Raw genomic sequence first — 25,576 nt, 5'->3', positions numbered from 1 at the left:
AGATCATGCGGGGAACCATCGTTTATGCCTGGACTAGTAAGCTCACCCCAAAACAACACTCTTCCTAGAAGTCCCAATGCTCTCGGAATACTGACATCTACCTGTGCTCGTATCCTCAGAGTAAATAAACCAAAGAGCTTTAATCATCAACCTGGCGTTCATTCTCTCGAGCCCCTTACCGATGGAGGTATCCAGCAAGACAGATGTGAAGTTATGGATATTGTAAAAAGAGAGAGGTAGACAACGCATTCGACCGGAGGAAGCCATGAGAGGAGCGTCATCTATAGATAAGTGTTTTGAGGATGAATCGTAATATGCTCGATTGGCAAACTCAAGGCTATGAAGATCAATTGCGATCAAGTAGATATTCTCAGTCCGAGGACAATTCAAATCTGGGCTCTCTCCACCCGCCTTCCAATCTCGTCAAAGTGAATCTGCTTGCCTGTAACCAAAGCCTCCTGGAGGTATGCACCAATCTCAACAGCTTTGACGGCGTTACTTAGCTTCATCGGGAGTGGCGTGTTATCCAAGCATGCGGCGGTAAATTCATTGGCCTCCGTCACGAACGCAGGTCCGAAGCGACCTATGAAATTGGAGGGAGCCTCACGAGTAATACCTCCCGAATGGTAGAAGTTCACCAGGTTCCGCTGCGGGTTGGAGTTCACAGACAACTTGCCCTCGGTGCCAATGATTTCTGTGGTGTCTTCTTGGCCATGCGCCATCATGCGAGAGCAATAGTAGTATGCTATCTTGCCGTTGTGGAATTCAACAATCCCCACAGCATTGTCATAGTCGTTGAACTTCTTCAGCTCCGGTTGCACAGCGGTAATTCCATATGCAGAGATAGTCTTGGGGACCACGTCATCACCGAAGAACCACAGAGTGAGGTCGATGTCGTGCACGGACATGTCCACGAAGACACCCCCCGACCACGCAGAGTATGCAACATAAAATCCCGAAGGATCATACTTATCACAGGTCTGGCTGCGGAGGATTGAAGGTTTTCCGATGAGTCCTTGGCTGATCTTGTCGTATACGTCACGGTAGGACTCGTCAAATCGTCGAGAGAAGCCGCACATGACCTTGAGGTGTGGCTTGGTTCTCGCCTTGTTTACGACAGACTTGCACTGAAGTCAAGATTCCAGTCAGTATATGACACGGTACGGTGCGCAGGGGACATAAACATTACCACTTCAACATCAGTAGACAATGGTTTCTCACAGAGGACGTGCAAGTCACGATCGATAGCTTTGATTGCTTCTTCCGCATGTACAGGGGTTGCAGTACCGATCGCGACGGCCATCAGTCCTGGGTGCTCAAGCATCTTATCGTAATTGTCATAGAGAGTGACACCGTACGGCTCAAGTTTCTGTTTTCCCCAGGCGATCTCTGCTGGGTCAGGCGAAAATGCAGCCACCAATTCAGCTCTGGGGGTGCGGTGCAAGAAGTTGATCGCGTGGAGCTTGCCCACTCGGCCTAAGCCAGCAATGCCAACCTTAAGCTTCTGTACTGCCATTCTGCTGGTCTGTATTGGAAAACGAACAATGGGTTTCGGCGGCAAAGACGATTCGCTAGCTATTCGCTATAAAGTTGACAAAGAGGAACCTTCAGAGCTTTGCTCATCTCATGGGAGTCGGTTCATCAAGGAATTCGAGCAGCTTTATAGACAGGCAACGACTGAGGGCTCCATTTTCTCGATTTTTCATCGCGGAGAGGTCTTGAGGGGTGATTTGAGACCAGGAAAGTGTCTCCGGAGGTAGAATGATTTGAGAAGGATCATTTTACTGGCCGGACAGGCTCTGATAATTGACAATGATGATGTGTTGCAGGAAGAGTGAATGAAGGTGGAGCGGAAAACTGGAGCGAAGAGTCTGGAGAGAGTTTCCCTTGTCAGTGGAGAGACTTGCCTATTCGGAAGAATAATAACAATTATGGCAAGGTTGGGTTCGGGCCTGGGAGCTCCCACTCTTAGGCTACGTCTTGACCCAACCCGGTCCATAGCTTGGCGGGCCTAGGCTTGACTGGGTTGGGTCCCACAGGCTGGGTCCCCAGGCCTGATGCCTACGGATTAGATTGTCCCCCCTTTCTACGGCCAGCTTCCCGACCACCAGAGCTGTTTGCTCCTCAGCCTCCGATCGTTTGCACCTCCAGAAATAAGAACAATTGCTTTGAAAGGAGAGTAAGTGACATAAAGTACAAGCAACGTTTTGTGAATAACCAGAACTTTCCATGTACTTTGGTCCATCCAGGCTTATAAAAGTGATATATGTATCTATTCAGCAGACCAGTTGCCATTCACATACTAATACTCCGACACCGCTGTCACAAATTATGGCTGCTGGAAAGACATATGTATATCCAACCGGCTGTCAGTACCCAGATAATAGCGGCAACCTGGCTTCCGGTCATGCCCGACTGGGAGAAGGCGCTGTCATACCAACCTGAGTTAGAATCATCGACTTTCCCCAGGATACTATCGTTAGAACCGCCGTAGTAAACATGAATACTGTCATCTTCCGGAGTGACATCGGCGAGAGCGGTTCCAGAGCTGGCGTTGAAGACTGAAAAGCTGCCAAGTTTCAAGCCCGTTGGAATCGTGGGCTGCCTCATACGGGGTGTTGTTGTTCGAGATGGATCTATTAGAGACATAACGTTTTGTTACGCAACTTAATAGCAAGCATCTCACACTGTCGAGCGCCAGGGATATAGCAGCAGGGGGAGAGTCCAACTTGCATCTGGCAATCATCCTGCCAGAGTACCATCCATTTTCACATGCACTCTTGGAAATACACCGCTTGTATCCTGGGTAAACACCCTTGGGGGATTGTTGTTGTTGACTGCCGCAACTGGACAGCCTGCATCTTACGTTAGTCTACCTCTTGTGGAGGCTATTGAACGTGGACTAAGGGGCTCTGGGGCTCATACTGGGAGTTGCGTGCTAGATAGATAACTAATTTGAGAGAATACTGGTGAATTGACTGTCAGATGAATCTTCAGGGAATAACTTTCTTAAATAATGCGGTAAGCAGTGAGGAAATCCCTCTGTTAGCAAGTCACACAACTCAAAGATTCAAGCTATGAGTGAATTTACACTGAGACCACAAGGTTCAGAGTATTAAGGCCAACCGAGTTTCTCCTCGCCTCTGCAGGGTAGGATGGCCGCGGGCCTAATTACCTCCAGGGCGCAAAAAACCCTGTCAAGTTGGTCTCCGCGGCACGCGGAGCGGTCCTAGGAAGCAATTTGAGCCCGTTGAGCCCCGGCTGTCCGAGGATGAATCGAAACACTCATCCACTCAAAGTACGGAAATCTGAACAGGGCATACCATCGCTGCTACCTTGACAGTCGTCCCCCAGTGTATCATTCAAGCTAGTTTGACGCTTATTTAGAATTGTTAAGATAAGATAGTACTTGCAAGTTTTCTGGCAAATATTGTGTGACTCTTTCATGTGTGATTCCGTATACTTTTTTGCCCTACCAGTCGCCTATTATAAAGGTTAAGTGCTTCCCATCAACGGCTCGCATGCAATCAGACCTTACTAACAATTCCTGCCATTTTTACCCAAGACTTCTTTGATGGACTCTGCGGATATGTTCCTTCATATTGTCACATCTGTTAGACACCTTCTGGCAACCCTCCACCGGACAGCAGTAGGAGTCCTTGCAGATATGGACCGTCTTCAAGTGCCGTAATAGATCGCTCTCTCGGCTAAAGGTGCCAGTATATTCGCACCCTTCCCATCTACATCGCAGCTGGACACCTTGATTCTCCCGTCCAACGCTTAATAACTTAGCTAGAACAGGTATGATATTTGAAAGATAGGACCTAGCTCACCGCTTTGTAAGACGTTTGTCATGGGATGAATCCCATCGCATCTCTGCATTACCGCAGCTTGCAGTCTTGGTAGAAGACCTTGTGTCGGAATCATGTTTGGGCTCCCTGCGGATACACTGACCAGATGGCTGGTTATTGATGGTATAGTTGTTGGCCTTGGGGTCGGGTACAAGTTGGGTTCCCGGAACGTCATAGCCATATGCGAGCTGCAGGTCTTTCAATGTCGGGAATTGGAATGGATTGTTAGAATATCCATATTCAATGTCGTCTGGAATGAGAGATACGGTGCCAAAAGTATTTCCTTTGCTATTCTGCAAAGGGTACTGAGGTATGTCCATTGACTTCGCAAATGTATGAGGAACGCAGAGCGCCGATAAATTCAGACCGACTGACTCAGGGATACAATGAATCGTCTCTAACTCCAATTGTGATGGATAGAAAGAGCACATGTTCCATTGAATAGCTTATTCAGAATGAGAGTTATGAGACTCGAAAGCAAGAGATGTACCACTGGAATTCAGTGCATCAGTCCAACTTGTTTAAATAAAATCTGTTCTTAAGTTGCTGTGACATATGCGGGATCCTCCTCATACTCTTACATAGCATGGTACTCAGCTAGGAAGCACCGACTGGAGTACTGCTCCTGCCATTCATGGTCCTCTGTAGACTCTTTTCCGGAACTATGATGTAGTACATTTACCTAGCCGTGAACAAAGCGCTACTTGAGAGCCATTAGTGCAGGAAAAGACCAATAGGCGTGCTCTCTAATATTGGAATAATCCCACAAGCATCATGTACTTTCCTTTCTCGTATCAAACACTCACTGAAAGCAGCAAGCAGTGACATTGACAACCTCAACTACATCATTCAAGCCTGCCAAGTGGCACGCAACGCAGACGACTTCACTGTGTATGCCATCCTATATGCCAAATCCGCAGACAGACCCTGTGAGAATGAGTTAGGAAGCTCGATTCGGCCTCGAACATGACAACTACGTGACGTTTGATAGGTACCAATAACTAGAGGAGGCATGAAGGAGCTTATGGAAAAAGCATACCTTGAGGTTGTCACCTCACAGCCTGAGTTACTGTTCCCAGCTTCACCGTTGGAAGGTGTTAGCCGGTTTGGGAACATCGACAAGGAATACGAAGCATTCTGTCCGCTCCACAGCAAGAAATGTCTCACATAGACGTCTTTTGGTACAGCTGCATCCGACATTACCCTCAGGAACCTCGACCTGGTGGATCAACACAACCGGCTTTACTGGGATCCACAGTGGCAGGTGCCATTGACTTAGCAGCTTCTTCATCTTATGCAAGGAGCTTCAGAGTACTCCGCAGCCAACCCTGTTTACCGTATCCGCCAGTTCTAGGCGCATTCATGGAACATGCATAGACGTTAGCAACCATCGGTATGGACTGCCCATGGTTCCTCCTAGCGCCGAAGGGCGAGGACGCCGACCATGTCCGTTCAAGGAAAGTGCCACAAGTAGGACTCTTTCTATCAAATTGACGCTTGCAGTTTGGAACTCTCTAACCTGACTTTCGTGCTTTACGAGCTGCGCCGTGCGCCGTGCGCCTGATCTTGGTTTGCGTCATGGAGAGCTGTATGAGAACGCAGCAGAGTATACTCAACTTCCCTGGTATCATGAACTGTCTAGTAATCATCCTCCAGGTATACCTAAGCTATAAAGGCATGCAGTTTGGCGCGCTTTGATTACTCCAATGTAGACCATCCAAGCGGACAGAACCTTAGTTTTGAGTGAACTTCTACGATATAAAAAGCAAGCAAGATGGCTAACTACCTTGAAGGTATTTTGAATGATACCTTCGATACGACGTTCAGACACTCACGTTCATCAAACCTTCAGGAGCAATTGTAAAACTCAACCAACCAGCAGCTGGTATCTTCTCGGCCACACAGATAAGCGATGCCGAAGCTGTTTCCTCTGCCCTCCAAGTTGCACCCAAGCCTGACGTCCGGATCAACTTTGGCCCGCTCAGCTTTTTTGGGATTGTCACAGTATGGTTCCAGCCTTTGTTTTCTTTACTCTGCAATAGCAAAAGCCTGACTGCGTCCACCGATTAGGTCTCTGGCTATGTTGACACTAGCACATACGAAGCGTCGATTTCGGTCTCTGTGATCGGCATCAACATTGGCACTCTGTCTGGAAACCTCCACGACGGGATTACCCTCAAAGTTAACCTGATTGCAGTCAAGGGCGAACTACGGTTCTACCTTAAGAATGGCAATGAATTGTGGCTGCACGTGGATCTTAAGGTGGTTTTTGATGGGAGTTATAACGATGATGTCAAGATAATCAGTCTCTAAACATAAGGTTGGCGGGGGGTACGTTACCGCGTCTGGTGTGTTCTACATTTGGTATTTACCGGTTTTTGGACGGGCCTCGGTATAGGTTTTTCTCCCTGGTCTGCTGGGTTTTCCCTATACTGTGATGCAAATGCAGAGGCGTGTACAGTTTATTCTATGCCTGTTAATATCATCATACTTGAGGTTAACCCTTGTGTTTAGTAGTGTAAGCCGCAGCATGTTCTTACAAATTCCTTGCATTTGTACTCCGGACCATTACAGCAGTTTCCCTATTGGACGCTGTCGAGGTAGTCATGGGCTGTCTGTTTAGTGTGATCGCCGATGCTACCCTAAACAAATAACCAGATTAGTCTGTAATAGCTCCCGTGGTTCAATGGACTCTAACATGGATATTCATCTAGTTCTATTTCTAGATCCCAGTGAAGGCCTGAGGATGTATATGTAGGCTGGATATTAAGTAGGTATACATTTGCCACAGTCACTCATAAAGGTCTACTCAAGAATGCACCAAAATAGCTCCCAATAATTCTTCACTAGACAGTGCCGGTTGGAGGATGTTTGTATTCATGGTAGGCCAAAGGCGTCTCAGCAATGCACTTCGTCTAGGGTTACATGTCCATCCTCATAGTTCCTCAGACCCATCTCCAGAACAAAGTTTCCGCCTCGCGCCTCTTATATAGCAGATCATATGCATATCCTAATTCAGACTCAACCAAGTGCGGCTGTCTACAGCACCGGAATGACGGGCAGACCCCCAAGAGTATCCACGGGTACAGTGCACAGTCAACACAATGAAGACATTCCAAGGAGCCTCTGACACGGGGCAGAAGTGGGTCTTGGATCTGCTGGTGACTCGCAGAGCCATAGATCCGGCCCGCTTAGCGCCCGGCGGGTCAGCCGATCCCTAAACCAATTCCAAATTCTTGCATAGTTCGGAGATACAGTAGATCAGCCACTCCACATACGGGCGGATGAAGCATATGGCGTAGTAAGCACAGGCTGCACAGCAATGGTCTGCAGCTTTTAAAGTTCATCGTGGACCGACGGGGCCTTGATCCCTTTTTGTTATGGATTCTGATTTCTTTGTTTCAGCACCACTGAAGCAAAAACGACGTAGATTCTCCGCTAATAGACTCTCCATGCGGCATATACTCGAGCGGCATGGCCGAAAATCGATGATGCTGCTCACTTGGCCTACCAGTAGGGAAACGTGCTCTGCACAACCATTCCGATTTATTGGGATGAACCGTGGAAATAATTCAGCATTCTGATTGGTTCAGGCCAACTTCGGGGAGTTCATGAAACTTTACTGGAAACAGCAGGAGATGATTGACAGTCAAGATTATTGCAGGTTTGGGTATGACCTCTGTAGAGGTTGCCAGGATAGACAATATCTGCACAAGTATGCGGTATGCGGTAGTACTCAGAGAGACTAACAGGGCTGATATAATGTATCTAGTGGAGCTTTGTTGGAAGTCCCAGGCTGCAGTATGTATAGCGGCATAGCCACTTCAAAAGAGGCGGGTCTAGATAAATTTTATTTTTGTATTCAAATAAGAAATTGTGTAGCTACCAAATCACCTATATCAATCATAGTTCCTGCAACTAATCAACGATGACTCTTGCCAAATAGTTTTTGCAATTGTGGTTTACTGTCTCTGTTCCCCTAGCTGAGCTGGACATGCCCAACACAGTGATCAGTGAAATAACATGACAAACCTCCCAACGTCGACATCTCACCTAGATGTTTCTTCTGAACTTCTACATAATTTGGTGCCACCGTCTGATTGTTCTGCTGCCGCTACTTCTGCAGAAAACTTTAATCTTCAAGGGTCCCAAGGGTCAAAGCTTGTGCGTGACTCACGTCTGTGGCCCAAGACGGACACAACTATCATCATGGGATTCTGGGTCACGATAGTCAAACAGCCATCAGCTCGGAGCTAGTACAAAATAGTCACACAATTCAGGTAGTATTACCGGTGTTCTGGCAGTCGACAGGACAAATGAGTTGATCGTTCTGTCCTTCTGGGTTAGTCGGACTTCGGGCAATAGAGTCATTATTACTGGTCATAGCCTGGGAGGGAAACTCGTTACATTGAAGCAGTTCTTGATAAATGCCTGATAGATTCGTTGGTCTGTAGATATTCCGGTTTGTTGCATTTTAAGGGAAACTGGGAATGAAGTTTTCTGGTTCAATGTACATTCTAAATGGGTTGATCTAGACTATCAAATGGGTTGTTATATTGGATGAATTGTCTCGAAAGAGCCTTTGACTCAAGATATAAATGTCCACATAATTGTTTTGAAATTAGTCAATTAGAAGCTTGTATATACCAAGGTGGATATATTCCTCGTATAGATATCTTTTAGAGACAAAAAAGAAGCTCTCTCCTGTACTGGTCATAGACGCTGGCTACTCTCTTGATTGATTACTATTCGTTTTACATAATTCTCCTAGCCTCCTTTATTTCTCTATGTGATGTTTATATGTTCCTGGTCAGGCCCCTTCTTTTTCTGTTGTCCGAGGTACCACCTGAAGCGTTTGCTTCCGATGCCCATTGTACATTGTTCTCCTTGCAGACCAAAAGCAGTATTAAACCTTGGCGAGCAGCTTTCCTGCGTAAAAACCCCTAGAGACGGCAGCCAGACAAGTACACACAACCATCGACAAGCCCGCAAACAACGCCGCTGCCTCGTACCCGTAGCTTCGAATAAGCGCCCCCGCAATCGGCGTCCCCGTCAGCCCAGCAACGGAGACAACCGCGCTGGCCTGTCCCATATACGTTCCAATCTCCTGCGGTCGGGGTGCCAGCTGTGCTATAGACACGGGATACAGGGAGATGATCGCTCCCGAGACAAAGCCAAACACTGCTGCCCAGGCGATAAGGCCGGCAGCTGTGGTGATGCGGATCCAGCCGAGAAGCATGATGCTGTTGGCGGCGTATACACAGACTAGCATGTTCAGACGGCCGAACCGTCCGCCAAAAATCCCGGTATGATCCTCCCTAGCAGCGAGCCGGCGTTGACTATCGACAGCGTGTAGAATGCTAGGTTCCCGCCCATGTGTTTCTTCTGGATTGCGAACGAGACGATGAAGAAACACGGCACCCACATCCCCCAGAAACTGAGGAAGACGGCGGCCACTAGGAAGGAGTATGATGGTTGCAGAAACGCGCGGAGCAGGAAGAACCGGCCCTTGCGTGGTGGTAGCCTCTCTCTGACTAGGGTGCAGGCGATAGCCAAAAGGCCCAAAACCACGAACCCGACCACGCGAACGCCCCAACCAAACCCTAATCGCCGGCTATAGAGAGCATGTTTCAAAGCGATGGGGAACAGGAGACCACCCAAGGAAGAACCCGCAGCACAGATGCCCATGGCAAGTCCCCGTTTCTTCTGGAAATAGTGGCCAATGGCCGCAAGGGAGGGAGTGAAGATGAAGCCGGTGCTTAAGCCGCCGAGGATCCCTTGGGCGAGAATGGCTTGGTAATACTTTCGGCACAGGCTCGTCATCATGATGGAGAAAACGAAAGAGATCGACCCTGGTATTAACAGTATCTACTTGTGCCTGTTAGTCGGGCCTGCGTATGGGGTTGGGATGATATCTTACCTTTGCCCCGTGCAGATCAAACAGACTTCCTGAGATTAGACTGGTAATGTACTGGAGAAATATCTGGATTGAGCCAATCCATGCGATCTCCGAGGCCGTCTTCTGAGCTAACTGGTGCTCACTGTAGTATGCCTCATAGTTGCTGAACCGGTCTGTTTAGTTCTATCGCCCAAACATTCTGATTCTGGACGCTGACGTACCCAAAAGCAGATAGATATCCAAAGGCACATCCCAAAGCAATGCTTGCACCGAAAACGACGGACCATGCTCTTACTCCTCCTTCTGGGAACGAAGGCTTTGCAGCTGGATTTGCGTTTGCCTCCAACTTCGACTCAGCGGCAATCATGCCATTTTGAGACGAAGACTGTGCTTGAGTTGCCATCTGGACAATGCTGTAAAGGGTTTAGTGACCTATATTGAAAAACAAGAGGAGAGAGTGCCTTCTGGAAGAGATTGTGAAAGTGGACATGACAGAGGACGGGCGACAATCATTATATATATACTCTTCACGACTTCAGAATGTTCATCGGCCGACCAAATCCGACCAAAACTCCGTTGATCAGCCAGAAACTATTAATTTCCTCTTTTCTGCTCTATATTGAAGAAGTTTCTGGACGAGGGCGTGTTCGTATCGAGATCGGAGTTAAGCGTCGGGGTGGTCGGCCGACCAGAATTTCCCTTTGATTGGCTGAGCACATGAAATTCATCAATATCTCTCGCCCCTGCTCTTCCGATTTCCTGCGCACACAATTTTCATCAATGACTGTGAATTCTCATCGAGATAAGCAGGATGGCCACTGGTACTTCCGCCAATCGTTGTGAGGTTCGCGCTTGTCAACGATGTCGGAAGTTGAAAGTCGGCTGTGATAAGGCGAAACCAGCATGCCGCCGGTGCATCAAGGCCGGTATGCGTTGCGTGGTGCCCCACGCTGGGAGCAACAAGGCCGACAGGGCATCTACAAATTATGACAAGAGTATTCTGACGGACGGCCTGGATGATTCTCTGCGGAACAGGGATGAGGTACGTTTGGCCCGATGTCACTGCTGCCCTCCACTCACAGCTGTACAGCTCACCGGCAGCTCCATATCCGACAAAAATGGGCCCTTTCATTCCCCATCGAGCTACCACAAATTAACACCTCACAAGCGCAATCGCAATCCTGTGTCTTGTATCCGTTGTCGCCGATTAAAAGTCCGATGTGATCGACAGCAGCCATGCCACAGTTGCACAAAGGCAAAAGCAGTCTGTGCATATGGCCGGTCAAGCGGAATTCACCGTGATTCTGATGGAGAATCTTTTGCGGACGACTCGAGTGCTGCCGTTCGCTTTGCTGCGTGGAGTGACCGGTTCCGGACAGACACTCACTGGATAACCCTCGTCAGGGAGGTGTGTCCTGTAGTTCGTCCTTCAATGGGATCCAGCGAACATTGCTGACGGCTCGTCAGGTTGAAAACTCTCTATCAGTACATGGTTCCGGACTAGCTCCTGACAGCCATTCCACTCATTCCAATCGACCCGATATATTGTCGGATCTTCCTTGGGGACTAAAGAAGGTGAAATCGAAAAGTGCACTGCTACAGCGCATGCCGACTCGAGTGGTTGGAGAGAAGTTGATTTCTATGTATATCGACGTTATTGAAAAGACGCACCATTTCCTGGACCTGCCAGTATTCCAGCAACAGTTGCTGCTCTTCTGGGAGCACCCTATGGAAGCTGAAGATAGTTGGCTAGCCCTGCTTTTTGTCATTCTATACCTCGGCCAAGAAGCCCATCGTACCGTCGATTGTGGTTCGACGGACTTACTCCTGGGCGTATCGCGAACTGAGTTCTTAGAAGTATCGCAAGGATTTCTCCATCGCACCTCGTTCGTTGCACACCCGAATCTGGACATCAATCGCACTCTATGCCTCATGGTCGTTGCGAAGCAGTTGGTGCGAATGTCCTGCTCCGCGATGGATACTTCGTGGTGTCTAACGGGATTGATATTGCGCATTGCCATGAGCATTGGTTTGCACTCGGCACAAGTGGATGACCCGAGGCTGGGAAAGGCTGAACGACAGACGCTGGACGCTCTCTGGACATCGATCGTGTATCTCAACCTCCGTCAGTCGGTTCTGACGGGAATGCCAATCCTGCTCCGGCCACGAGATTACACTTGCGCATCTCCTCCCAGCATCAATGGGTGTCCTGGCAGAGCTCTCCCACGGCTGAGTTCGGAGGAGGAGCCAGAGACCTTCCATGTCCTTTTCCGACGCGCCGTCCCACTCGCAGCTCAATTAATGGACCTGAGCCACGACCAGGCTCGGTCAGAAACCTATGAGGCTATTATGCACTACACAGCGGAGACCAGACACTTGCTGGTCCATGCACTAGAAACACTACGAAAATCCCAGCCGACGACCGGCGAAGCCCGGCAAGCCATCATGCTCGACATTCTATTCCGTCGGCTCCTCCTGTCCGTCCACCGTCCCTTTGCCCACGTTGAAGGTGCTCCACTCCGGTATCCTCTCTCGTACTGGACATCCCTAGACTGCGCCCTGGCAATCCTCGTCCACCAACGGGACCTCTGGGGAGCTCCAGCGGAAAACTCCCCTGTCAGCCGATCTTTCGCCCGCCTCTTCTGGCCGGACTTTCTCGTTGCGGCACTCACGCTATCCGTGTACCTGCTTCGAGCAGACACGCCACTCGATCCGCCGCCGAGCAGCGGGTACGGTGGCATGCCCGCGCGTGCCACATTGCAGGATGCATTGCGCTCGTGCAGAGACATCTGGCAACTAGAGAAAGACGGAAATATTTGTCATTCGCATGCGTTTATATTGATTGACCGCGTTGTTTCAGCTTTGGAGGCGATGGGTTCCGATAGTATACCGGCCTTGAACAGTGCTGATGTCGAAAGCACCATCGATGCAGCTAGTGGTGGGGTCCACCAAGACAGTATTCAGGATAGATTCGGTGTGACAAGCCACTTGGGTAAGTTATGTCCATTGCCTAGATTACTCGGCAGTTTGTGTACGGCTAATTGCTAACCCTAAGTCAGATATCGTATAATATCCGCCTCGCGGGAGGGATCCTGGTGTATGTGCAGCTCCTCGCTGGTCTAACAGTCTGACTAATCTCGTAGGAATACTTGAAGTATTCTACCTTGGAATAGAAAGATATCTTGACATTTCTCTTCGGGCTTCTACTTGAAACGAAAGAGTGGCAGCCGCCATTACATAATAGGTGGAACTGGAAGGAATGATTCTGGTCCAACAAATACGGCCTTGCGATGCAGCTTACCAACTACTGCATGTCCATTTCTTCATCAGAAACCCAGCCAGTGGGAACCTGCATAGTCAAAATCGCCGAAATGTCCCTCGTTAACCATCCACTGAGGGCGGAACTCTCCACTTCCATGCCTTGCATTTTCTTGTCTCACTTCCGCTGGCTTTTGGGTCACTCCCAGTACAGGTATCACCTGCAGGAGGGTCGTATTGCAGCATACGATTGCATGGTTCGTTCAGCTAGCAAACATCAAAATCAATGGGCGTTGGTGGAACTCTGTGACTAGCGTGTCTTTAGCTGCAAGTGATGAGAAGGCTGGCTGAGCAGAGATTTTAGTCTGCCAAATCAGTCATGATCAGGAGATTGATGTTTATACAGTTCTCTCGGAAAGGTATAAATTCACCAATGATGACGCCTCAGGATTGGGTTCCCTCTTCTGCGCTTCATAGTTCCTTTAATCTCAGCCCATCAGGCACAATATGCTGCTTAGTGCAACCTTTCTCCTCCTTGGTCTGGCGTTCGGGAAACCAGGTATGCTACCCCATCATTCATCATTGCAGTCATTAATAAACCTTTGCAGTTATATCAAGAGATGGTACAAGCTTGACGCCTACTCCCACAGCTCCTACTGACGTATGCGCCATTTCTTCTGTGAGCAGCCAGTGGCTAAGCATATGCAACACCACGGTGTTCTGGCCAACCTCAACGGACTACTTCTACGGCCCCACCACAGGTCCTGGTGCATCTGCTGTCATCTGCAATGCGCAATGGGTGGAATACAATGGCCGAGCAGATGGGCTTGCCTCTCTGGGAGCGACTTCCACTTCGACTTCATACTGGATTTCTCCGACCAGCACTGGGGCGTGCAATACCAACGTCCGGCGTGAGGGCCCAGGAGATCCGCACACTGGCCCCGTCACCACTCTCTGCGATGGAATCACCCGTGCTATTGGCCCTCTGCAGTATGTCACCAACTACTGGCCCGGCACAGGCCCTTGCAGTACATCGATGGTAACCGAGTCTGACACCACTCTGCTGTACCGATCGCCCTCCCCTGTTCCTACCTGTGAGCTGAATACGCAGGATTGCATCCCCATCTGGCAGACCTACAGCAGTCTTCGATCCGTCTACCAGGAGTCAATAGCAACGGAAATTCCAGGAGACACAAACAGCCCCATCCGCCCAACACAATGCCCCACGACAAAAAGGAACTACACAGTGCAGGATCCCTGTACCAACTGCCATTATCTCCCAGCCACAGCAACCCTCTTCTACTGGCCAGTGAGCACTACCGGCGGTGATCTCTGTCACCAGAACGGAACCACCGTACCTGCCACCGCTACTGGAAATGGCCCCAACACTGCAGTTGTGAATGGCCATACCTTCATATCCCCCAGTATCTATGTATCCTTCACCAGTATCTACGCGCGTAGCAACCAGCGCGCGCACCCAGGTGGCTCCTGTGGCGGCGAGTACGAAGATGTGATTATCTCCGTCAACCCAGAAGCCGTAACATCCTACCGTAACCACCTCAATGCGAAGTATCCACGAATCGGCACAGCCTACCCGTTCAACTTTGCCGAGTTCCAACCGCATGTCGTTGGGAACTATTCCCTGCCGCTGATCCCGTGGGACCAGTACCGCGGTGGATCCCAATGTGTCGGAGGCGGAGGTGCCTGCAGCATGATCCGCAACGATTACCTCCCCTGGATGGAGATCCCGGACGTGATGACTCAGATTGATCCCCGGTGGACGAAATGCCACCGCTCGTGGTACATTCCGCCGGTCAGCGTGGTTCCGCTGATTGGTGGGCTGGCATCACAGCCTACTGGGGTGGCCGAGGCAAGTATTGCTCGAGATACATCTGAATCTGCAGTGCCTCAATCCGGGCTGGCTGCTCCCACTCCGGAGGCTACTAGCAGTGGCCATGGCCGGTGATGCATGCACGGGCGCATGCAGAATGCAGTAGACTGCGGCGCACGGCAAGGCTATAGGTAAACCACCATTCTGAAGAGTACTCTGATATGGGAAGAATCAATAAAAGCCACACGCTTGAGAATGGTCCCTGATTTAATACTGTATCTATGCCGAGTAGCATTGTGATCTGTTGACTGGGAGGGAGATCGAGCAAATTATGCAGGCCACTGGTTTAGAGACGTACCTCGTAATCGAAGGTTGGAACATCGACCTAAGGGATGAAGTAAATGAGCATTTTAAATTCTGATCTTTGCATCACCGGAATCAACAGTAGGTTCTTATTATCCGTCACCTTCCTCAAGCTGCGAGAGAGCATCTTCCCTGGCAAAGGGTCTTGAACTGATCAATGAATGCTCTTTGTGAGATCCTCAACAGGATGTCTCGCGGTTAGTCCATATGCCACTTTGTATCTGACATACGGAATTGAAGAAATTACATGAGTTATATATACCTCCTTTCCTGTGGCCTTTTTCTGTCATAGCCCTTCCACTGAGGCCTTTTCAAACCCGGAATGGAATCCAAACCAGCGTTGATCAGACTTGTTGGGAACAGGATGAGCAATGTCAGCCATCACGCCGAACTACATAATATTGCAGTATTAAACTACCCGGATTTCTAGGGAAGGCGCTAGGAATCTATCAAACCTTGGGAGGAGACGTTACGAACGAACAGACAATCTCTCGACAATGGCGTCCCTCAACGCATCAACATTGTCCACCATTTCAACTCCGTATTTTTCGCACACAATCTGCACATTCCCCCTCTTCCAGTATCCCTCAGGACAGACAACAAGAGCCTTCCCGGGGACTCGCGCACAGAGTCCAAGCTCCAGTAAACTGATCGGTGCCTGGGTGGCCGGATGGAAATATATAACGACGGTGTCGGATTTGTCCAGCTTGTCGAGCTCCCACTCCACCTGCTCTCGGTAAGGAGCGAAATCAATGTCCTCCCGCCACGAGCTGTCCCAATCAGGCCGGTAAGGACTGTAGATCGTGACTGGCAGGTCGGAGAGGGAGGTGGATAGAGTCTCGCGCCAGTCACCGGGGTCCACTTTGCTGGTGGTGCCGGCGAGGAAGACAGACTTTACGCCGCGGGGAGTCTCCTCTGAAGGTGCATAGATAATGTGGTTCTTTGGCTGAGCCATTCTAAAGAATGAAAGGTATTTTTTGGGGATGGTTTGGAGAAAATAAGTTGGAAGGTCGCCTCTCTGCGGGGAATGGAGGGATCCGTCGGTAGCTCCGCTGGAGTTGACTACTTAATCATATCCCCCACTTCAAATTCCATATTCCATATTCCATATTCAGGGAGTTGTGATACCCGTCCTTTGTGAATGTTTTGAGTATTCAGGCACCAGGAGGGGGTGCGGGGGATTCTGGCGGGTGGTGCGGGGTAGGGATTTCAGGGCAAGTCTTTCCGTCTTTCCACTTGCTTCTTTCATCAGGCAAGAGAAAGTGTAAGACAATGGCGACTTCGAAGAAGAGAAGGCGATTGATTGCTGGCTGGTATGTCCAGTGAAGTTTTTCAATGCTCGTACGATGACCATGACACGCTGACACTTCCTTAGCCGCAGATGTAGGGGTGAGTGTTGATCAATTGGTGCAGACGACGGGCAACATAACCTGGTTATTGTATTCGATGTGCTGACTGGATCTCGAAAGCTCGCCATCTAAAATGTACGTACACCTGGTATATGAAGTGGTGCGGGAGAAGCTCCGAACTCATATATCTAGCTTGATAGGCGACACGAAAACACCGGCCTGCGAAAACTGCAGAAATGCTGGTGAGATCTGTGAGCGATTTCTCAACATTCGCTTTCGAAATGGCCTAGACTGTGTCAAGGACCAGGATGTTACGTTTCCTGAAAAGGCAGGGTGGCCATCTTTGACAGGGCCCGGTAGGTCAATCCCATCACTCTTTGATTTGACCCTGACTTGAATGGTGGAAAGTCCGATTCCACGATGAGACGCGGGAGATTGAAAGTCTTTACGTAGAGGGAGATTCATTACCACCTTCTCAAGGGAGCCGAGATACAGGCTACTCAGATGGCAGCCGCTGCGGTCTGCCAGGGTCGGATGCCCGCGAACAGAGGCGATATCTGACTCGTACCGAAGAGGAGATACCCGTGACACAACAGAGTTCTACTCCTGCCAGCAGACCTACCTATAGTACGTTCCCTTGCGTCGGCCGATCTTGCCTTGATGCTCTCATGGTGCTTTTCGGGACTAAAGCGACTCTGAATGCAGGAAGTCCCGTCGCTCATCACGGAGCTGCGGACCTCGAATGTACAACAGAGCTGCGTCGCAACCCGGCTGGTTTGAGTGGTTCTCGGAGCTCACGACCGCATCATAGGCCTTTAAGTGCAAGGGAGGCTGTTCTATTTCGCAACTTCGTGGATAATATGGCCTCGTGGGTCTGTGGTCCTGGGAGATATCTGTTTTTCCTTCTTGCTGAGCTCTTTTTTTCATGAGGAATGCTAACATACTCAAGACCGATATCACGGACCCTCAAAGACACTTTGAAATGGTGGCTCCGGCGAGAGCCCTCCATGAGCCAGTATTACGCGCCGCAATCCTCGCCTTTTCGTCCCGGCATATCAACAGACAAAAACAGGACGGCGACACAGAGTCTTTGAAGTATCACAACGAATGCCTTGAGCTTCTTATTCCAACACTGTCGTGCGATGAGAATGAGATTAGCGAGGAATTACTAGCAGCCATTGCAATTCTCCGTCAGAATGAAGAAATGGATCGTAAGTTCTCAAAGGTAGTTAGCTAATCACCTGCTTATACAGCAGTAGCGCAGGATAATCAGTTCCATCCAACGGGAACGACACATATTCTAAATACAATGTCCTCCTTTGGTTCTTCTGGAGGACTAGGTGAAGCAGCCGCCTGGCTGTGCCTTCGCGAGGACATGTACATATCCCTCACGTCACAGTCGCCGTTGCGGACAAATCTACAGAGCTTCGAGCGCTCGGATGTCTTCACCCGAACCGATGACTTTGCGTGGTCCAACCGGATGGTCTTCCTATTGGCCAGAATATTGAGCTGCGCTTTCAACGAGGAGAGCCGGACGAGACGTTCTTGTGCTTCATTGAAGGCTCTAGAGAAAGAAGTCGACGATTGGAGTGCGTCCAAACCGCAGACATTTCAACCTGTCCATTTTGCCCCTCGAGGAAAAGATCCTGGCCGACGATTCCCAACTATCTGGACGCTATTGCCAGTCCATGGTATGTACACACCCTGGGATGAGCATTCTCTCGCTGACCCAACGCAGTTGTCGGTCTACAATACTACCACATCGCAAAGATTATACTTGCGTTGTCTGGTTGCTCGAACCCATCTCTTCCATACGAGAGACTGCAACGCTCACGGGACGTCGAAGTATGTCGATGTTCATCATTTTCCGCATGGAAGCAAGGACTGATTGAGACCAGAAAATTGTCCGGAGCCATCTCCTCAATGTCCTAGGCCTAGCTGCCTCAAACCCTAGAGCCGAAAATACCCTTTTCACTGCACGGCACAGTTTAGTCGCGTGTGAGTTGTGCTCGACATGCTTTCTTCTTGCAATCAGTGAGGTCTGATCTTATCAGGGGGTTGGATACTACGACATAACCTAGACCAAGACGCCGCTGAAGAGCTACTGCGGTATATGGAGTTGAAGACTGGCTGGAGCACGTCCCACCTGATACACTCACTGAGAGAACAATGGAAAAAAGAACTTGTCGATGACTAGATCATACTGCAGAGCATACGCCAGACGTCCTATAAGACGCCAGGTCATTGATCCTTATGCTTCTTTAGGACAAGCCTGGTAAGGCCAGATCTTCTCCATCCACTCCCTTTGCTGCTCACTCTTGACTAATGACATGAACCTTTCCTTTTGCATGTAGTTTGTCTTTCACATAATCTCATAATTTCAGGACCCACGATCCCATCAGCTATCAGGATGCCGGCGTCCTGGAACGCTGCCATTGTCGCTCAACATAAGGTCCTCATCTCCTCGCCATTTAATTTATATCGACTGCAGATTGCAATTCAGCCCAAGGGTCCACCGCATCCACCAATGATGCGCGAAGCCTGAAGACTTCTCACGCCGACCAAGGCCCCGGTATTGATATGATCGGTAGCAGGGGAGGTAAATTCTAGCCACCATTGTGCCTTAAGGCAGCAAAGAGTCGGGGATTTCTTTCAGCAGTACGACATCGGTATATGCCTGGCACGGGGCACTTTCGTACAGCCTGTCTCGCACCCCTATGGTTTTTGGAATAACCCAACCAGGTGGAAAGGAGCTGATGTGGTGGACCAGTGGGATACCTGACTGGCAGGAATAGGAGCATCCGTTGCATGCTGCCAATCGATGACATCGATGATCCTTTCTGTACTGAAATGCCATAATGTTGGCTGCAAAGGGTCGGCAGAATCAGACTTATATTGTTAGGTGTGGAACTACTAGCAGATACTTCTTGATGAGGTCCACGTAGTCATTTCGGAAACGGTGTTGCTTCGATGATACTGTGCGTGATGCATTGCCCATATGCTCTCATTGATTACTAGGTATACTTGCTGTATAATCAAAACGTGGCTCCCTATCCTATAATACAGCAGTAAGTGATATAACGAGCTTGGCAAGATGCGAGGCACAAGGCCCCAACACAGTCCCACAACATTCCAATCAACAAGGTCCCCATCATCGCCACAACTACTTGCGCACTTGTTGAGCTAGAGAGATCGGTTGACGTCTCACCTTTCTGAGGTCGTTGGATGGAACGACATGGCAAGGGAAGGGAAGGGGCAGGCGGGAGAAGCCGGAGGTCAGAGTCCCACTCAGATCCTTGAAGACCTTAACGGAGGCCATTGACCAGTTGGCAAGCTCATAAAAAGGTTTCACATAAATGAAGACCAAAGCCCAATCAGACGGCCTGATATGCTCAGATACCATGCGCACAGTCAGTCAATTTGGGCTTCTATACCTTATCGGACTACCAGTCCAACATTGCGTTGGGTATAGAAGTGGACATATGATGGCAGGGAATACCATGGTCGTACAGTGCATGCAGGGCTGCATTAAGAATCGGAGCATGAGACAATTGGATGAAACTAATCCTTGCTAGGAGTGTCCACTGCCATTGGAAATCCTGATTCCGGGCCACCAATCCGTAGCGTCCAGTTGCTCCGTCGGAGTGGGGAGACGCCAAAATACGCTTATCTGGCGGTAAGGACTGCTCAGGGGATCGACGTTGGCTTTTACTGGAAGCTTGAGAATTTGAAACACAACTGCCGTGCAGTCAGATCTGGTCGGTGTGAGTGCAAATCGAGACGCATGCATGAAAGTCCGATAAGCGATGGCTCTTCACCACGTGTAGCCATCGGACTTGTTCAGCTGTGCCATGTTCTCACTGGACACTCACGTGTGCCGTTTTGTCCGACAACGGCCGAGGAAGTAGTACCCTTGCATTCCACAATAGACTAGACTAGTTAGTAGTCGCTTAATTCCACCCCCGGATGCAAGCGAATTGCTGCTGTTGGTGGCACCTGACTCTTGCCGGCCATTATGGGGTTGCGCTCAGGGGACTGACGATCCTCGCAGCAGCCAATGGGAACACCAGTGAATGATCTTGCTCGTTCAGGATGGATTTCTGCACTTCCTGCAGTTGAACCTGACCTCTGTCCTCCCCTCTGATGCGCGACTCAGAGATCAAATCTGAGCCTGCGTGCCAGCGATGGCTCTGTCTTTCCTGAGAGTATTCCGTCGTCGTCGTCGCCGCCGCCGTCGCGATGACAACGACATCGTCGAGCCATCTCCGCATCCGGAAGCCCCGAAAATGCGGGGAGCAGCCCAAGCGCCTCCATTGTGGTACACCCAAAACAACAATCCCGAAAACAACCGGCATGCAGACGATTATAAAACAGAGAAGTCCAATGCACTCTGCAGACTTCATGCTCAGCCTGCCAACGCATCCAAAACCGACCCCGACCAATCCCCGCGAGACACTCCCGCCTTTATAGAACCCGGCGTTGACCCCTCGGACCAAGAACCAGCCTTCACCTGGCAGGACATTGAGCCACGGGCGGATCTAAACCCACCACAAATCTTAGAGTACTTCAATTACGAACTCTCACCTACCGAAAAAGACCACCTCCTCTACATGGAGACCCAGCGGCAGACCTCCGCGCGCAGCGCAGCAACCAGAACACACCTCTCTACGGCACCCGAAGCACGAGAGCTACGATCCGCGCTGGAGCGCGCAGTTCAAGCTAGAATGCTCGGGATATCTACTGCTTTACCCTCCTATAACGAAGTGAGTGGTGCCGTGATCGTCAACCACGACGGCCTCCCGCACTTCCTCTCGCCGCAGGAGGAAGAGGAACGACAGGTCTCGTTGAGGCGCGCCGTCGAGGAGAGGATGCTGGGCCTTCCGCGCCGGACGACCTTTACCTGGGCGCAATCGCCTGGCCCTTCGTTACCGTCTTATTCGTCTGCGAGAGGCGAGTAGTCGACTGGATTTGATCTCGACTGTTTCGCTCGGATCCGGAGTTGAGGATTAGGCGTTAGAGTTGACTTTCTATCTTGCATGGTACAGCACCCATTGGCGTCTGGCATTCTTGTACATACCTACGGGCTGGTCGGTTGCGCCTGGCCATCGAGATTGAGATACTATTTACTTTTGATATGCATTTGACAGGGCGCTCTGTGGAAAGCGCTGCTGGTTCCTCTAGTGAATGAAAAACAATGGACACAACGCCGCTGGATGTATAAAGAATGTGTAACCGCTATATGCAACTTTTGATTGCCCTAGGTATATCCACTGACCGGCAGCCGGCTAGCTGCGGAACAGCCGCAACCCAACCTCTTCACGATCCTCATCGCTTTCCTCCGCAGCACTGGCATCCTCATCGTCCCCTTCGCGCAATAACCCACTTGCTGTCTTTCCAAGCAGGGAAGCGAAGAACTCCTCGCGAGCGGTAATGGTCCACGTGCCGCGGTCTTCAGGCGCCATAAAGTTCTGCAGCTTCTCGTGGACATCGAACCGCATCTTTCGGCCTTTGGAGGCGCGGGTGTCCACGTCCCGTTTGACCTTGTCCTTGCGCATGCCGGTAATAGGATGGATGCCTTGCCGGGACGGCAGCTGGAGGTGGAGGGTGTCGATGCCGTTCGTGATGGCGTCGGAGGACGACATGCGCTGCTCGACGAGGTCCCGGAGCAGGGACTGGTAGAAGACGGTGTCGTCGTAGACGGGTTCGGGACCCTCGTCGGAGGAATGTCTCCGGCGTTTGGCGGCGCGGTCGCCCGTCTCCGAAGCGACCTGCGCGTCGATGACGGCGCTGATGGTTTGTTGACTACTGGCGCTAGCGCCGAGGAGTTTTCCTCGGGCGTTGGGGAGTGCGGCGGTGGACCCACGGACCTTGAGGGACCACTTGTCGAGCACAGTGCGGCGATGGGGGACCGCGTCGGACTCGAGGTCGGTCATGCGCTTCCAGAGGGAATCGGTGGATGTCGCGACGGACACGGCGGAAGGTCGCTTGCGTTTCTTGGACTCGTCCTGCGTTTGTGCGTCTGCCAGAGCGAGGCGCAGGTCTTCGAGGGTGGACCAAAGCGCGAGCGCCGCGGATTCGGCGGACTTAATGGCTTCGCCGTCGATGCTGGGCGTTTCGTCGCTTCCCTTTGTTGTGACGGAGAGCCGGTTGATCGCTGTAAGGCCTTTTTGGAGTTTGATCCGTGCGTTGAGCAAGGCGTCGAAAGTTGCACGCTGCTGTTTGACGGCTCTGCCCTTGGCAGCGTCTGCTTTGGCGGCCTGGGAAATGGTGGCTGCAATTGTTTTTTGGTCGGAAGACATGAGTCGGCGCAATTCCTCGCGGTCATCGGATTTGGAGGTTTCCTGAAATCGCACTTTCCGGTTGTCAGTTTCCTCGTCCTCGTCCTCGTCGTCATCCCCGTCCTCGTCACCCTCTTGATCGTCGTCGGAGGAAAATTCTCCGCTCATGTCATCCTCGTCGAATCCATCTTCCGAATCGTCCTCGCTTCCTTCAGTCTCTTCAGACCCGTCGGTATCCATGCCCTCGCCGTCCTTCTCGTCCGAAGAAACCTGCGACTCCTTCCTCTGCCGCTTGCTATCCTTCGCGGAGGTCCTGGATCTCTGTGGTCGCTCTTCTTCGCTCTCTTCAGATGCATCTTCGTCCTCGTCGCTTCCTAGCTCAGAATCCTCTTCTTCCTCGTCTTCACTATCCTCCTCCTCGTCGCTTGAGCGTGGTCTAAACGGGTCGTCATCACTCTCGGCTTCAAGCGCCTCTCGGCTGATTTTCGAGCCGGCATATTGTTTTCCGAGATTGATTGGGTCCTGCCTGCGAAGCCTCGCCTTTCTGTTTGAGGTTAACAATCTGATCCTGATGATCACAAACCGTCAAAAAGTTTGTACTCACCCTACAGCCTGATAATGCTCTCGTCCAGCATTGGGATCAGCAGCTTCATTACCTTCATCGTCACTGTCTGGCCCGGCGCGCTCTAAGTCTTCGGGGTCGAAATCTGATCCCGGTGTTAACCTTCATTTGAACAAGACAACCAATATATCCCAAACAGACCTTTAGGTGTAGGATCTTCCAGCTCCGCGAGCCGTTCTGCAAGTGTTTTTGGCGCCATTTTGCGCCGTCGACAAGTTGCTGATATGGAGGTGGTTGCTGTTAAGTTTTGGTCCAACTCATTTTTTTTTTATTTTTTTCTGCCTGTGATATTTTTCTGGAAGGCGGAATGCGATATCGGATAAACTCTCCAATTTGGGGATTGAGCTGGTCTGATTGGGTGTGTTGTTCCAGGCGGTGTACTTTCCTCTGGCAGTAAATGATGTCGATTGTTTCTCCGCTCTACATTGTTGTATCTGTCATCCACACCAATATGATACGAAAGAGACTATTTTCGACTCTTCGAGCTCTTCAACATGAAAATCCTTTGGTACATAGTCCCTTTGCCGACCTTTGCTGATTGTGGATATTAATGCTTGCAGGGTCTTCCGCGATCCGGCACACCACCGTCATTCCCGCGCCGCCGGGGGTTACCAGAAAAGCGCAAGATCCGTGATGTCAAAAAAGTGATTGCGGTATCGTCAGCCAAGGGTGGTGTGGGCAAATCTACCATTGCAGGTATGAAACTTTTGTCTTGGATGCCATCCGAATATCTCATATGAGCAGTTCATATGCGTGATACTTCCCACCAAATCTCTGACTGTTCTGCGCCCCAGTGAATCTTGCTTTGTCTTTAGCTCGCCGTGGGATTCGTACAGGTATCTTGGATACCGATATCTTTGGTCCCTCTATCCCAACTCTTCTCAACTTGTCAGGTGAACCCCGCCTTGATGAAAGTAAGACTCTATTTGAGACACATGCTGTTGGGCACAGGAGCTAATGGATGTGCTAGACAACTGCCTCGTCCCTCTGACTAACTATGGCTTGAAATCCATGTCAATGGGCTACCTCCTCCCACAGCCAAAACCGGACCCATCCCAACCTACAGGCAACATTCCCATGGACACCACTCCTATCTCATGGCGTGGTCTGATGGTCACCAAGGCCATGCACCAACTTCTCCATTCCGTCTCCTGGGGCCCTCTGGATGTGCTGGTCCTGGACCTACCCCCGGGGACGGGCGACGTCCAATTAACAATTGGACAGGAGCTCATTGTAGACGGCGCCGTGATTGTAACCACGCCACAGGACATCGCTCTACGCGACGCCGTCCGCGGCTTTGGTATGTTCGAGAAAATGAACATCCCCGTCCTTGGGATGGTTCGCAACATGGCCTACTTTGCCTGCCCGCAGTGCGGTCATCAAACGAAGATCTTTTCCCATGGTGAAAGTCATGGCCATGGCTCGGCGGACTCGGACTCGGGCGTAGTTGCCGAGTGTAAGCGCCTAGGCGTGGAATTCCTCGGGGATATCCCTCTCGATGCCAAAGTCTGCGAGGACGCTGACCGCGGAGTGCCTACGGTTGTTTCAGAGGAAAGTGATGACCGCAGCGTAAGGCGCAAGGCTTTTCTGGATGTTGCTCAAAAGGTTGCGCAAAAAATTGGTCTGGAGTGGAGGTAATAATAACTACCATGTTGTCTGTATAGTATATATAGCCGTGACTTCTTCATATGGGATATACCAATGACCTGTTTCTTTATAGTGCCCGTAGCTAAGGTAGACGTCAAAGGCCTATACTTTGTTATCTGGGACCACGTATTTGATTGAATGTGATATATCAGGCAAAGACATATGCAAATGAACATTCTATAGGCTTCCAGGGTCTCTCGCCCTGCCAAATCTGATTTGTTTCTCGTCGCTCTCATTAAAGTAGCAGTCAACATAGATTGTCCCTTGACCACTTTTTACACCTTCGTATTGTTTATCTGCCCTCTAAAGAGAGCGGCCTATTGTTTAGTCACTACCAGTGAAATGAAAGACCAACGGGGTGAACATGGACCTAGTCCTAAGAGAACAGTATGCTCGTATGATAAACAACGCAGCTGAAGCTACTATTCGACCTGTTACAGTATCTGTAGCTTTTATTCCAGGAAATGAATGGTCTCAA

General features: G+C 50.3%; 10 protein-coding genes across 10 annotated transcripts; 5 read left to right on the top strand and 5 right to left on the bottom strand.

Moving 5' to 3' along the window:
• Positions 1-5: 5 nt before the first annotated feature.
• Positions 6-1,726, bottom strand: AFUA_6G09900 (putative NAD binding Rossmann fold oxidoreductase). The gene is made up of 2 exons (XM_745786.2): positions 1,190-1,726; positions 6-1,127 (listed from the first exon to the last, which is right to left on the bottom strand). Exons 1-2 carry the CDS (start codon positions 1,514-1,516, stop codon positions 387-389), a joined length of 1,068 nt encoding a protein of 355 aa, XP_750879.1. The 5' UTR covers positions 1,517-1,726; the 3' UTR covers positions 6-386.
• A 366-nt stretch (positions 1,727-2,092) lies between these two features.
• On the bottom strand, positions 2,093-2,698 carry AFUA_6G09890 (uncharacterized protein). The gene has a single exon (XM_745785.2). It carries the CDS (start codon positions 2,647-2,649, stop codon positions 2,323-2,325), a length of 327 nt encoding a protein of 108 aa, XP_750878.1. The 5' UTR covers positions 2,650-2,698; the 3' UTR covers positions 2,093-2,322.
• A 6,059-nt stretch (positions 2,699-8,757) lies between these two features.
• On the bottom strand, positions 8,758-10,153 carry AFUA_6G09880 (putative MFS monocarboxylate transporter; the record flags this gene model as incomplete). The annotated part of the gene is made up of 4 exons (XM_745784.1): positions 8,758-9,190; positions 9,250-9,719; positions 9,772-9,913; positions 9,972-10,153. The coding sequence occupies 4 exons, from the start codon at positions 10,151-10,153 to the stop codon at positions 8,758-8,760; spliced, it is 1,227 nt and encodes a 408-aa protein (XP_750877.1).
• Positions 10,154-10,379: 226 nt separating this feature from the next.
• On the top strand, positions 10,380-12,798 carry AFUA_6G09870 (Zn(II)2Cys6 transcription factor; the record flags this gene model as incomplete). The annotated part of the gene is made up of 3 exons (XM_077805050.1): positions 10,380-10,792; positions 10,841-11,158; positions 11,218-12,798. The coding sequence occupies exons 1-3, from the start codon at positions 10,562-10,564 to the stop codon at positions 12,796-12,798; spliced, it is 2,130 nt and encodes a 709-aa protein (XP_077661183.1). The 5' UTR covers positions 10,380-10,561.
• A 121-nt stretch (positions 12,799-12,919) lies between these two features.
• Positions 12,920-15,260, top strand: AFUA_6G09865 (uncharacterized protein). Its single transcript, XM_077805049.1, has 2 exons — positions 12,920-13,567; positions 13,617-15,260. Exons 1-2 carry the CDS (start codon positions 13,516-13,518, stop codon positions 14,972-14,974), a joined length of 1,410 nt encoding a protein of 469 aa, XP_077661182.1. The 5' UTR covers positions 12,920-13,515; the 3' UTR covers positions 14,975-15,260.
• Positions 15,261-15,488: 228 nt separating this feature from the next.
• AFUA_6G09860 (nucleoside 2-deoxyribosyltransferase domain-containing protein) lies at positions 15,489-16,157 on the bottom strand (the record flags this gene model as incomplete). Its single annotated transcript, XM_745781.1, has 2 exons — positions 15,489-15,593; positions 15,684-16,157. 2 exons carry the CDS (start codon positions 16,155-16,157, stop codon positions 15,489-15,491), a joined length of 579 nt encoding a protein of 192 aa, XP_750874.1.
• Positions 16,158-17,810: 1,653 nt separating this feature from the next.
• On the top strand, positions 17,811-19,786 carry AFUA_6G09850 (uncharacterized protein). The gene is made up of 5 exons (XM_745780.2): positions 17,811-18,242; positions 18,290-18,396; positions 18,450-18,549; positions 18,606-18,826; positions 18,906-19,786. The coding sequence occupies exons 1-4, from the start codon at positions 17,861-17,863 to the stop codon at positions 18,746-18,748; spliced, it is 732 nt and encodes a 243-aa protein (XP_750873.1). The 5' UTR covers positions 17,811-17,860; the 3' UTR covers positions 18,749-18,826; positions 18,906-19,786.
• A 1,051-nt stretch (positions 19,787-20,837) lies between these two features.
• AFUA_6G09830 (uncharacterized protein) lies at positions 20,838-21,509 on the top strand (the record flags this gene model as incomplete). The annotated part of the gene is made up of 1 exon (XM_745779.1): positions 20,838-21,509. The coding sequence occupies one exon, from the start codon at positions 20,838-20,840 to the stop codon at positions 21,507-21,509; it is 672 nt and encodes a 223-aa protein (XP_750872.1).
• A 327-nt stretch (positions 21,510-21,836) lies between these two features.
• Positions 21,837-23,730, bottom strand: bfr2 (AATF family protein; the record flags this gene model as incomplete). The annotated part of the gene is made up of 3 exons (XM_745778.2): positions 23,593-23,730; positions 23,434-23,536; positions 21,837-23,373 (listed from the first exon to the last, which is right to left on the bottom strand). Exons 1-3 carry the CDS (start codon positions 23,648-23,650, stop codon positions 21,837-21,839), a joined length of 1,698 nt encoding a protein of 565 aa, XP_750871.1. The 5' UTR covers positions 23,651-23,730.
• Positions 23,731-23,848: 118 nt separating this feature from the next.
• AFUA_6G09810 (Mrp/NBP35 family ATP-binding protein) lies at positions 23,849-25,185 on the top strand (the record flags this gene model as incomplete). Its single annotated transcript, XM_745777.2, has 4 exons — positions 23,849-23,959; positions 24,012-24,147; positions 24,246-24,365; positions 24,422-25,185. 4 exons carry the CDS (start codon positions 23,849-23,851, stop codon positions 25,087-25,089), a joined length of 1,035 nt encoding a protein of 344 aa, XP_750870.1. The 3' UTR covers positions 25,090-25,185.
• Between the last annotated feature and the right edge of the window lie 391 nt (positions 25,186-25,576).

The sequence above is a fragment of the Aspergillus fumigatus genome, chromosome 6 (assembly GCF_000002655.1).
Source record: "Aspergillus fumigatus Af293 chromosome 6, whole genome shotgun sequence".
Taxonomy (NCBI): Eukaryota; Fungi; Ascomycota; class Eurotiomycetes; order Eurotiales; family Aspergillaceae; genus Aspergillus; species Aspergillus fumigatus.
Note: the sequence above shows the minus strand (reverse complement) of the source record. Positions and strands in the feature narration are given on the sequence as shown.